Source organism: Ahaetulla prasina, chromosome 4 (genome assembly GCF_028640845.1).
Source record: "Ahaetulla prasina isolate Xishuangbanna chromosome 4, ASM2864084v1, whole genome shotgun sequence".
NCBI lineage: Eukaryota > Metazoa > Chordata > Lepidosauria > Squamata > Colubridae > Ahaetulla > Ahaetulla prasina.
In genome coordinates this window covers 77568550-77582678 of record NC_080542.1, presented here as the reverse complement: position 1 = coordinate 77582678, position 14129 = coordinate 77568550, and the positions used below count along the sequence as shown (strand labels likewise).

At 37.6% G+C, this 14129-nt stretch overlaps 1 protein-coding gene across 24 annotated transcripts in view; it reads right to left on the bottom strand.

Moving 5' to 3' along the window:
• LRRFIP2 (LRR binding FLII interacting protein 2) overlaps positions 1-14129 on the bottom strand; it is a 175849-nt gene that overhangs the window by 122363 nt on the left and 39357 nt on the right. For 12 of the 24 annotated variants that reach the window (XR_009154807.1, XM_058179881.1, XM_058179878.1 and 9 more), the window contains exons 3-7: positions 9606-9692; positions 7424-7474; positions 3621-3674; positions 3473-3517; positions 855-923 (exon numbers count right to left, since the gene is read on the bottom strand). Coding sequence is in view for 23 of the 24 variants with exons in the window: in XM_058179881.1 (XP_058035864.1) it covers positions 855-923; positions 3473-3517; positions 3621-3674; positions 7424-7474; positions 9606-9692 (306 nt within the window). In the remaining variant the exon portion in view is untranslated. The remainder of the gene's footprint in view (positions 1-854; positions 924-3472; positions 3518-3620; positions 3675-7423; positions 7475-9605; positions 9693-14129) is intronic. The other 12 variants (XM_058179892.1, XM_058179893.1, XM_058179894.1 and 9 more) reach the window with 4 other exon arrangements.

The window sequence follows — 14129 nt, the reverse complement described above, 5'->3', positions numbered from 1 at the left end:
GTGTGTGCCAGCCCAAGGAGATGGTAAAAGAGTATGAAGGGTGTGTGCATGCAATTACAAGGAAGCATGGGAAAGAGGAGCCATGGTGCATGCCTGTGTATGTGTTCAGGGAGGAAAGTGCTAATGGTGTGAATGTGTGTATGGAGTGCAGGAAGACTGGAAAAGAGAGCATAGACTGGATGTAAGTGCAAGAAGACCCACAAAGGACAGCATGGGGTGCAATGTGTGTCTGTGAGTATGTCCATGTATGTATGCTTGGAGCCCCGGTAATAAGGGCATGAGGCATATGAATGTGTGTGGCTTCGGGAAGGCAGGGAAAGAGGATGCAGAATGCTTGCATCTGTGCAAGGGCAGCAAATGCAGAATAGAATGTATGGGATGCATGTCTCTGTATGTGCGTGTTTGCACATGAACATGCGCACAAGTGCAGGGAGGATTGGGGAAGGAGATGTCACCACCTACAATCCATTAGAAATAGTCAAAGTAAGTAAAGAGATAAAAATACTTATTTTCATATGTATAGTTTACATAATATGCACACAATTCAACTTTACAGATATTTCGTGAACACTAATTTTTCAAAGACAACATTATATATAAGCAAAAATTTAATCCATATCTATTCATATTTATCCAACTCACTTTTTTACTGATTTACTAGTTAGATTAATCAATACCCCTGTATCTCGTGCAATAACCATTGGTTTTAAAGTCAGTATTTTTAAATTGTTTTTTATCTTTCTCATGTGCACACAGTTCACACAATGAAAATTTCATTAAAATATGTCACTATTATTAGTGCATAACAAAGTGTTATATGACCAAATCACATCATGCTAATCTTGAATACAAACCACTAGATCTCTTTTCCTGGAGTTACTTGGTCTATTCCTGTGGGACCCACTCTCATCCAAGGAAAGGCTCTTAAGAACAAAGTTATGAAAAATTATGAACTTCAAAAATTGGTATCATTACAGAACAAAATGGTTGTGGTAAATTTTACTCATTGTAGTTCTAAACAAACGTTTATAGCAGTTTTATATTAACCTAAAGCATTATGCTCATGATTTCAATTCCCATCATTTTATTTCCCATCATATTTCCCAACATAATGCATTTCTACACTAATCTTTTCTTTGGAAGTTTAAACGAATTAATATTACAAGATTAATGTTTACTTCAATGTTTATGTGGTGAAAGGAAAATACCTAGTTCCTTGAAACAAGGCTCATCAGCAGAGAAAGAGTATTTTCAGACTTAAGTTCTGCTAACTTAAAAATTCCCCTGATGAAAGGGTGGCTGCAGCAGAAGGATGATTGTGATGATGGACAGAAGCTGATGCCAAGGACAACAGGAAGAGCTGCTGTTAGATTTCTCTATTTAGACTTGTTCAAATTTCCTAAACTTTCAACGTGGCCTGGACTTGAACCAGCTGACTGCCCAGAGAAGTGAAATGCAAGGTGGGAACTATTTAAGGATAATTTCTTAATTTGCTGAGTAGAGTAAATGTAAAGGACATATGCAGCTCCTTATCTCTTTAGCTGGAAATTATGAAATGATTTAATTGAATAACAGATTTGTTTTTTGTTTTAAAAGCATGTACCTAAGAGTTTACATGTGAATGCAGATAATCAAATTCCTTACATCTTGATGTTTCCAGTGTTTGCTTTTGACAGCTACAACTACTAGTAAATTCCCCATCTATAGGAGTTGCCTATAGGAGTTATTATAAAAACTAACTACTTTTAAATATATATACCTTGCATACAGTTTTATATCTTATACAGGAAAGTTAATGCCTTTTTTAAAAAAAAAAACTTCTATTCTCACTAGCCCTTCACAGCATAGTGCATTATTTAGACACTCCAACATCTGGAAAATTTATCTATTGAGAATTAAACTTTCAATGTTCAAAAGGAATTAATTATAAGAAAATGAATACAGAATTACTGCCTCTGTCACCTACTACAATATACCAGGGTGGATTAAAAAAATGATGATTTTTTTAAAATGGATTTTTAAAATTTAAATTGGATTTTTTTATTTAAATTGGATTTTTTTTTATTTTTATCAAATTTATTTTAATAAAATACTTTTAGAGTAAAAATCTATCTAAAGATAGTTTTCTATTTAAGATACATTAATAATTTAATTTATTCAGCATGAAATGGAGCTTAGTTATATAGCATGAGGCTGTATATTCTGCAATATTGGGACTGTTGGTGAGTCAACAGCAGGTCAAAGGAGGAGGAGCTGCTGTGGGACAGATATGACAGTTGCTCTTTAAAAATCATGATCTAAATCAAGTTGATTTGAATCAAGCCATTTTATTAGTGATTTAAATCATGATTTAAATTATGATTTAAATTGAGTTGATTTAAAAAAAAATCCACAGTGCAATATATTATTTTAATTTATCCAAAAACTCTTAATTAAAAATTACAATTCACTTTCCAATTCATAGAATATTTTCATGGAGAACCCTTTTGACCAGAGTGTTTTTCTTTTCTTATTAAAGGATTACAAATGCACTAGTAAGTTTGGCTATGCAAAGCATTTAGAAGAGGTGATTTGCAGAGCATATTAGAATAAAGAATCCTTTCTGCATAGATACATCCTTGTGAACATTTTTGCAGTTGTATTGAAAAGTATTCGAAGTTATCAGTACTGTCTTTGTACTGGGTATACAAAGCCCCAAAAGAGTGTATTTTCACAGGCATACACATACTTTATTCATGTTAATATATTTTGCAAAGCACCTCTTTCTAAGCATAGCTCTAGTTTGCACATTAAGCCAAACCATGGTATGAATACCCATGATTGCTGACTAACGTAATTGGTTCAAACATATTAAGTTGTAAGCTATAATTGACAAGCCACAGTGATCCGTTCATACAATATTCTAAGTCAAAACCAAACATATCACATTATGTTTAATGTAAAATGTGAATTACAGTGTAACGGCCCCAGTGTAGTTATAATAATTCATATTTTTATTATTAATAAATGAGAATACTTCATTAACTTATCCCCTTCTCTTAATTTCTAGATATCCTTTAACTACAGAACATTTATGCTAACTAAAACTAACTTTAAGCAATGTTCTTCCAACCCCACTTCAAACTGCAGCTCAGTAGATAACCCATGCAGATTTAAAAACCATGCAAGATAATTAGTATGCTGACAAAATCTTGAATTTAGAAAATATTAAGCTTAAACAAGAAATAACATCATCATGTATTTCAATCCACAAGTCCTTAAAAAAAATTTATTCTAAGAAATTACATATTTCTATTTAAAGAATTATCTTTGAAATGATCAAAAATTCATTCTATATTCAGTTCTGTGTTGCATAATAATTACCATACATATATATTAATAATCTCATAGCATACTCAAATTCTAAACCATAGTAGTAAAAAAAAAAACCCTCACTGCATTACTTTTATTGAAATAAAATTTAAATACTAACCCTGTGACTAGCAATGTTTTGAGAGGATACCAAATCACCAACTCCCTAATAAAAAAAATTAAATAATAAAGAAACATTCATAAAAAGGAAAATCAAAACAGATAAAGACTGAATTTATGCTTAAAATAAATCTAGCTTTAGTACAAACCAGGTATGGCCGCCGCCTGGACTGACATGAATGGCTAGCCTTCTCAGAATTTTCCTAAGAAATTATTTTAAAAATGAGAGATTTTAGAGAATACTAAAATGATGGAAGTTAGTTTTCATACAAATGTGCATTGCAAGCTTCAATTTACATTACTTTATCTAATTATTTTTGAATGCATTATAACAATCCAATATATTAATTTTAATTTAATTGCTTAAATGTAATGTTTTAAATTTATATATTAAATGTGCATTATTTAAAAAAAATATTGGTCAAACATAAAAAGGCATATTTATTCAATTAAACACGTGTCATTTTTTTCTGTTAGAGAATTAATTTCTCTTAAAATGTTTTTAGCTTTTTATATTTTATTAGCTCTTGTAGTAATAATGCATTTGCAAAAATTCTATTTAATTAATCAAAAATATTTTAATTAAACCATTAAATTAACCAATCTAATCTGTACTTTATTGGGCTATATAAACAGATGAAAATAAATATTACATTACAAAGGTATAGATAACTGGCTTATGAAAACATACATGAATTACAAAATTTGATAGCTATCTCCAGAGGAATAGCACTTGGCTCAATAACCAATATAAATTTTGACATTTTAAAACCTCTACACTAAATATATAACTAGCTCTATAATAAAAACAGAGATTAAAAGCATATAATTTTCAGCCCATGAAAGTTTTGAGTATGGCTTATAGAGATCTTCCTAAATTGTTATCAAACTGTTTTTAATGCAACAGAAGAATGTTATTTATGGGAAACATTATCTATATATAATTTTATTTAAATATAAATAATGATTTTGGCAATGCATTTCTCTGGTACATGCCCTGGATAGCAATTTTCAAGCATAAAATTATTTGTCTTTATAATGGCTAATTTTCTTAAAATTTTAATTAAAAAATGTAAGTATAATACTTACATATACTTTTTAGATTAAAATATGCTGGATTTGAGTCAAATCAGGGATAAGCAATTTTTCACTAAATAGGTTATAGGACTGTAATGGTGAACGTATGGCACGTGTGCTACTGGTGGCACAAAGCGCCTTCTCTATGAGCACGCGAGCTGTTTCCCCAGTTTAGCTCCGCTGCACATACACACATGCCTCCAGCTGGCAAGCTGGTCGTCAGGTCTCTGCTGCACATGCACCGGGGCAGGGCGCATGTGGGGGGCTGCGTGTATATGCGTGGGGGTGGGGCATGTGGGGGGGTGTACATGTGCAGGAATGTGGCGTGTGCAAGGGGCCTCATGCACATGCATGGGGGTGTGGCACTGTGGGGGGCCTCAAATGCCTGCAGGGGGCGTGGCACGTGCGGGGGGCACGCATGCATTGCATTTGGGGAGTTCCGGGGGCACACACATGCACACACGAGCACACGTTCAGCACTCAGGCCAGAAAAGGTTAGCCATCACTGCTATAGGAGAAGTACATTTTAAGATGACCTAAGGGAGAATTGTTGCTTTTTTAACTGTGAAATATTTCAGCAAATACACATGTGCTTCCCACTTAGAATACTAAAAAGTTTTTAAATTAAGTACATTTATCATTAAAATTCAGAGTTAAATTACAAAGGATATAGGTGAAAGACCTATATTATATGACATAATTACTCATATATGACTTTATGTAAGGAATCACATTGATCCATTTATTAGGTCACATAAAATATGTCTTTACTTAGAGTCATTTGACATAAATATATATATGTGTGTGTGTGTGTGTGTGTGTGTGTGTGTGTGTGTGTATGTATATATATATATATATATATATATATATATATATATATATATATATATATATATATATATATATATATATCTCCCAGAAGCACGAAGCTGAAGCCTGAAGATGACGAATGAGATTTCGTCGAAATGTCGCCAAGACCCTTCCAATTTTACACGGGAGAAAACCCGAACAACCAAAGACCTACACACACACACACACACACACACACACACACACACATACATACATACACATACTTACATACATATACACACACATACGCATTTCTTGTCATAGGTTTTCATGGGTATAGGTATGTAGGTCTTCACCCGTGTAAGGTTGAGAGTATCTTGGCAACGTTTCGACGAGGTCACACTCATCATCTTCAGGCTGGTGCTTTCGGCTTCGTGCTTCTGTGAGCAAAGCGTGGTCAGAGCTGCCGTCTTTCTATAAATACTGGTGGGGAGGTGGGGAGTGTTGCTGTGAGTGGGTTGGTTGGCTGTGTGGTTGCATCTTGATTGGTAGATGGAGTGGGTGTTTGCAGATTGGTCAGCTGTTTCGTAGCATCCTGTGTGGGTGTGGTCCTAGTCTTTTGTTCCTGAGCTTTGGTGTTGTGGCCTCTGGAGTTCTGTGATGTGATGTCTTGAGCCAGGTGGCTGTGATGCAGCATCCCAGGTTTTGGTTTGGCTTTGAGTCCGAGATCTTGTCATGTGTTCCTGGTGTGTGTCAGCTTGCTTTGTGTGGGGATCGGAGGAAGGCGCAGCAGCCAGTGGTGCCAGCATGGTCTGGCTTCTGGATGGTGGTTGTGTTTTGTCTATGGGATAGGTTTGGGTTTGAATCTGGTGAGGATAATTGATGGTGGCATTGTGTATTATCCTGGGTCCGGTGTCAATTTTCGTGGCTGGGACTCGTTTGTTGACTAAGGCTAGTTTCCAGATGTCTGGTAGGCGGGAGGTGTCATCCCGTTTGTTCATGTTGTGGAGGTGTTTCTCTATTTCGATGGCTTCGAAATAGAGCCATCAAAATAAAGCCATCGAAATAGAGAAACACCCCCACAACATGAACAAATGGGATGACAACTCCTGCCTACAAAAGACTAGGACCACACCCACACAGGAGCTACGAAACAGCTGACCAATCTGCAAACACCCACTCCATCTACCAATCAAGATGCAACCACACAGCCAACCAACCCGCTCACAGGAATACTCCCCACCTCCCCACCAGTATTTATAGAGAGACAGCAGCTCCAATCACGCTTTGCTCACAGAAGCACGAAGCCGAAAGCACCAGCCTGAAGATGATGAGTGAGACCTCATCGAAACGTCACCAAGATACTCTCAACCTTACACGGGAAAAGACCTAGAAAAGAATATGCCAAGACCTACATATTTCTACCCTTGAAAACCTACAAAAACAAATACATACATACATACATACATACATATATCAGTTTTTCATATCGTAGAAGGCTCAATTAACATACAACATAATTTACCTTGTATATAATACTGAGAAATTGTTGTTTCAAAACATTCTCTAAAGAAAGAGTAGCCACAGAAAATTAGACTTATTCTGTCTTAATTAAGTTTACACAAGACAGATGTGTGGTAATGTAAAATTATTTCCTCCATTTATCCCATACTGAAATTATCTATCTATCTATCTATCTATCTATCTATCTATCTATCTATCTATCTATCTATCTATCTATCTATCTATCTATATATATATATATATATATATATATATATATAATATTGGACATGATCCAATAACACTAAATAATAATTTTGGCAATGCATTTCTCTGGGATATGCCCTTAAAATTCTAATATTTAAACAAGAAATTTAGCCAAATTATGATTCTTCTATACTCATATTTGTATTAAACTTCATGTATTTTTCATGTAAATATATTTATACATTTTAAAAGTTTTCACCATGACACATTATTTTTTATGAAATTTCATATACTAAAATATTAGGAAATAAACACCACAATCAGATTAGTTTTCCAAGACAAAAGCACCACAAAACACGCAATCCTGGCCTACCATCCACCTCTGGATATGTCCCCATTTTCTATCGTAAGAACGCTGAGAAAGCTACAAAAAGGTAGAAAATCTGATTTTTAAAAGGTAATACTTTAAAGGGTAAAGCAGAATTACACTAGCAATTTAAAGATTATTTAAATTCAATACTGCAATTCTGCAACGACAAAACTGACCAGAAGTTCCAATAGTAATATTACATTAGTAATAATGAATCCATTGTTAAAAACTATCATAAATCCTAATGTATTATCCCAGATTCTGAATACATATTGCACAAAATAAATAAATTATTTTTATAATATGGAAATGTTATTCTAAATCATGAGGGACAACCCATACGCTGCATGATTCTCAGCAATTACTTGCGCAGGCTGTTTTTGTTTCGCTTGATTTCTCCAGCACGAAGTGGTTCCTTCTGTAGTTTTGCAATCTTATGACTGTTATAGTAACTTAGAATTATTGTACTACAAACATCCTCTTTGTCCTCTTCTACCACACAATGGAGTTGCCATGCATATGTCTACGCACAAACAAATAAATGCATAGGCATTCACTTACTAATATATATGGCACCTTATAGAATAGAATAGAATAGAATAGAATTTTATTGGCCAAGTGTGATTGGACACACAAGGAATTTGTCTTATATAACATACACTGAAAACACTGCACATTTCTGCTATCGAGGAACATATTCAATATACTATAAATATATCTATACAGAGTTCTTAAGATACAACTGATCACTTAATGGCCATTTGAATTATAACATGCCCCCCAAAAGCTACATATGAGCTTGTTCTGAAGTTACGGCTGCTATAGTGCCTCTTCGCCCTTACTTCTGATCAAAAGGATGTTACAGCACCCTCCTGCTTCTCTCCCCCTCCCATTCAACCCCACTGGGACCCCACAGCACTTGGACCTGCTCTCCATGCCTCCTGAAAACCGCTGCTATTTTCAGCATGCCAACAATTCCTTGCAAAAACAGCAGCTGTTTTCATAGCTTTCTGCCCTGATCAGCTGGCTGTCAGGAGACTGCAGACCACTCCTAGCTCTTGCTAGACTTTAAGCCAGCTGCCCACATGCAAAAGCGGCAGCTTCAGAAGGAACTTCACAAACCCTTTTTTTTTTTTGCTTAACCCCCATAACTCCCTCCCTATGTTCAATAAAGAAAACAGGAAAAAATTTGGGGGAACTTGTTATTCTTTTTCTCCTACCACGCCCCCCCTCCCCAATTAGGTACTTAAATTAAACTCTCTCTCATTTTTCTTCTAGTCTATCCCTTTTAATCACCCCATTTGCTAAATTTTCTGCATGCCTGAAAACATGGTGCCAAAATCTGTAAGTTACCTACCTTGATGAGTCACCACCAGGTTGAAAAGTAGAAGAAAGGAAGCAAGCAAGCAAAGAAAATATTTTTTGCTGGTTGTTTGCATTGGGGAGCTGAAGAAAAAGTTTAGCTCAAAAACTTCAGCCAGCTACAGCACAACACATGCAGCAAATGGCAGGTCACAGCAGAAGCTGGATTCTTGCAAAACTTTTTACTGTTTATCTGACTCCCTTTAGAATAATCCTAGCTAGATCCTAAAGGAAGTCAGATAAACAGCAAAAAACTTGGAAATCTTTTTGCTGCTTGTCTGACTCCCTTTTGGGACCCAGCTTTTGCTGCAGCTGGATGTTTGCAGTTTCCCAATGGCCAGTTGATCAGGACATAGGCCCAATCAAAATGTGGTTCATCAGCTACGTCACAGGCTTGTTTAGAAGCCTCTCTAGCACTGTAACTTGACGCTGGACCCTAATCTAGTTGGGGTCTTTCCCCCAATTGCCAGTTTTGGGCTTTGCAAAGCTTTTTGCTGCTTGTCTGCCTTGTTTATTGGCCCAGATGAGTGATAGGCCTCCCAGGGCCTCCCGCAGTCATGAGACATGCCACAACGATCCATGTGTTTGTTTAACAAAGGCATCAGGGAGATTAGATGATGGAGGATGAAAAGTGGGGCTGTCTCACTTAACGACCATTCCCATTTGCAAGGGTAGGCTCCATTATATCCTTAGGTTGAGGAATATCTGTAGTAATATTTTCTTTTAAAAACTTTCTGCATTGTTTTACAAGAAAAAGGAAGTCCTATTATTTATATACACTAATAAATTTAAGATAGTAATATTTTCTTCTGATGGTAAATACCTCTTTTTGTTGGCGTTCCAGTTCCCTCATGCGTATATCCCTTGCTTCTGCTCGGGCTGCACGTTTGGCTGCAAGGCGTGCTTCTGCCTGTTATAGTGAAAATACAGATGCAATTAAGAAATCTAGCCTCAACAGTCAGGAATCAACCTTTCCACAAATACTTTAGGATTTTAAGAAAAAAATTAATATTAAAAAGGAGAGAGGAAGGAATCTCAAATTGAAAGTCAAAAAGGACAAGTATAAAAAGTGGAAAGAGGAGCACATAACTAAGGCAGAATATTAGCAAATAGCCTGAGCCTGCAAAGATGAAGTGAGGAAAGCTAAGGCTCAAAATGAACTAAGACTTGTGACAAAGTAAAAAATAACAAGAAAAAAGTCAAGGAAACGATTGGTCTACTAGTGAGAGAAAGTGGCAAGAAGGTGACAAGCAACGGAGAGAAAGCAGAACTATTTAACTCATTTTTTGCATCGGTTTTTACACCAAGGGAAAAAACAGTCCAACCTATCAAAACTAGTACTGTAAAAAACAAGTTAGAAACACAAGTTAAAATAGACAAGAAAATGCACACCTGTCCACCCTAGACGAGTTAAATCAGTGGGACCACATGGATTATACCCCAAGGTTCTAAAGGAACTGGCAAATGTGATCTCAGAAACACTGAACTATATCTTCCAAAGATCCTGGAGCACCAGGAAGCTACCAGAGGACTGGAAAAGAGCGGATGCTCCTGCCCTCTAGAACATCTTGCCCGATGTGAGGTTGGCCCCAACCCCCCTCCTTTTTTGTTAGGGCCTAAAGATGAGGCTTTCCCAGGTGGTTTGGGGCCCAGTGCAGGAACAGCATAATGGAGGTGGTTGATTGAGTAACAACAGAAAGCAGCTCCCCTCCCCATTCCATCCCTTCCCTTTCCCCATGTATGTATCTTTGGTTTTAACGTTTGTTCTTAATCTCTTACGTTTTAGTCTAGATGTAATTGTAAGCCCCCCAGAATTATTCTATGGTAAGATGGGAAGCCTATATATATATATATATATATATATATATATATATATATATATATATATATATATATATATATATATATATATATATATATGTTTTCTGAGGTTTTCGCGGGTGTTTGTATGTAGATCTTTGGTTATTCGGGTTTTCTCCCGCGTAAAATTGGAAGTGTCTTGGCGACGTTTCGACGAAGTCTCATTCGTCATCTTCAGGCTTCAGCTTCGTGCTTCTGGGAGCAATGTGTGATTGCAGGTATTTCTTCCTTTTTAACTGCTAGTGAAGGTTTGAACTGATTGGGTGCCATCGAGATAGCCATTCTAGCCATCGAGATAGAAAAATGCCCACACAGCATGAACAAACGAGATGATACCTCCCTCCTACCAGCCATTTGGAAACCCGCCCTTATTGACAAACGAGTCCTTAACATGAGGAATGACACCAGACCCACACTCACGAGGTCCACACAGGATGTCACCACCACACATCCACCCAGAAAGCAGACCCAAACCCACACTGATCAGGAAGCACGACCAAGGACCAGAAGCCAGACCGCAGCTGCAACATTAGCCATTTCAAACCCCTCCAATCCATACATGCAGCAGACTGACACCCACTACAAAGATGTAGCACGACCACGACCATGAAGCCAAACAGCAGCAGTGCAGCTCACCAGCTCAAATCCCCCTGCAACTCAGACTAATCTGAGCACAACCAAGCCCCCACCCAAACAGGACACACCCCCAGCCAATCAGAGCACAAAAAAACCCCATCAATCAGAGCACAGCCAAGCTCCCACCAATCAGTTCAAACCCTCACTAGCAGTTAAAAGGAAGAAACAGCTGCGATCACACATTGCTCCCAGCACGGTTGAAGCCTGAAGATGACGAATGAGACTTCGTCGAACGTCGCCAAGACACTTCAATTTCGGGAAAACCGAATAACCAAGACCTACATACAAACACCGCAAAACCTCAGAAAACAAACAAATAAATATATATATATATATATATATATATATATATATATATATATATATATATATATATATATATATATATATATATATATATATATATATATATATATATATATATATATATATATATATATATATATATATATATTTGTTTTCTGAGGTTTTCACGGTGTTTGTATATAGGTCTTTGGTTGTTCGGTTTTCTCCGCGTAAAATTGGAAGTGTCTTACGACGTCGACTAAGTCTCATTCGTCATCTTCAGGCTTCAGCTTCGCTTCTGGGAGCAATGTGATTGCAGGTATTTCTTCCTTTTAACTGCTAGTGAAGGTTTGAACTGATTGCGCCATCGAGATAGTTATTCTAGCCATCGAGATAGAAAATGCACACAGCATGAACAAACGAGATGATACCTCCTCCTACCAGCCATTTGAAACCCGCTTGTTGACAAACGAGTCCTTAACATGAGGAATGACACCAGACCCACACTCACGAGGTCCACACAGGATGTCACCACACATCCACCAGAAAGCAGACCCAAACCCACACTGATCAGGAAGCACGACCAGGACCAGAAGCCAGACGCAGCTGCAACATTAGCCATTTCAAACCCCTCCAATCCATACATGCAGCAGACTGACACCCACTACAAAGATGTAGCACGACCACGACCATGAAGCCAAACAGTAGCAGTGCAGCTCACCAGCTCAAATCCCCTGCAACTCAGACTAATCTGAGCACACCAAGCCCCACCCAAACAGGACACACCCCAGCCAATCAGAGCACAAAACCCCATCAATCAGAGCACAGCCAGCTCACCAATCAGTTCAAACCCTCACTAGCAGTTAAAAGGAAGAAACAGCTGCGATCACACATTGCTCCCAGCACGGTTGAAGCCTGAAGATGAGATGAGACTTGTGACAAAGTAAAAAATAACAAGAAAAAAGTCAAGGAAACGATTGGTCTACTAGTGAGAGAAAGTGGCAAGAAGGTGACAAGCAACGGAGAGAAAGCAGAACTATTTAACTCATTTTTTGCATCGGTTTTTACACCAAGGGAAAAAACAGTCCAACCTATCAAAACTAGTACTGTAAAAAACAAGTTAGAAACACAAGTTAAAATAGACAAGAAAATGCACACCTGTCCACCCTAGACGAGTTAAATCAGTGGGACCACATGGATTATACCCCAAGGTTCTAAAGGAACTGGCAAATGTGATCTCAGAAACACTGAACTATATCTTCCAAAGATCCTGGAGCACCAGGAAGCTACCAGAGGACTGGAAAAGAGCGGATGCTCCTGCCCTCTAGAACATCTTGCCCGATGTGAGGTTGGCCCCAACCCCCCTCCTTTTTTGTTAGGGCCTAAAGATGAGGCTTTCCCAGGTGGTTTGGGGCCCAGTGCAGGAACAGCATAATGGAGGTGGTTGATTGAGTAACAACAGAAAGCAGCTCCCCTCCCCATTCCATCCCTTCCCTTTCCCCATGTATGTATCTTTGGTTTTAACGTTTGTTCTTAATCTCACGTTTTAGTCTAGATGTAATTGTAAGCCCCCCAGAATTATTCTATGGTAAGATGGGAAGCCTATATATATATATATATATATATATATATATATATATATATATATATATATATATATATATATATATATATAAATATATATATATAAATATATATATATAAATATATATGTTTTCTGAGGTTTTCGCGGGTGTTTGTATGTAGGTCTTTGGTTATTCGGGTTTTCTCCCGCGTAAAATTGGAAGTGTCTTGACGACGTTTCGACGAAGTCTCATTCGTCATCTTCAGGCTTCAGCTTCGCTTCTGGGAGCAATGTGTGATTGCAGGTATTTCTTCCTTTTAACTGCTAGTGAAGGTTTGAACTGATTGGGTGCCATCGAGATAGTTATTCTAGCCATCGAGATAGTGCACAGCATGAACAAACGAGATGATACCTCCTCCTACCAGCCATTTGAAACCGCTTGTTGACAAACGAGTCCTTAACATGAGGAATGACACCAGACCCACACTCACGAGGTCCACACAGGATGTCACCACACATCCACCAGAAAGCAGACCCAAACCCACACTGATCAGGAAGCACGACCAGGACCAGAAGCCAGACGCAGCTGCAACATTAGCCATTTCAAACCCCTCCAATCCATACATGCAGCAGACTGACACCCACCACAAAGATGTGCACGACCACGACCATGAAGCCAAACAGTAGCAGTGCAGCTCACCAGCTCAAATCCCCTGCAACTCAGACTAATCTGAGCACACCAAGCCCCACCCAAACAGGACACACCCCAGCCAATCAGAGCACAAAACCCCATCAATCAGAGCACAGCCAGCTCACCAATCAGTTCAAACCCTCACTAGCAGTTAAAAGGAAGAAACAGCTGCGATCACACATTGCTCCCAGCACGGTTGAAGCCTGAAGATGAGATGAGACTTGTGACAAAGTAAAAATAACAAGACCTACATACAAACACCGCAAAAACCTCAGAAAACAAACAAATATATATATATATATATATATATA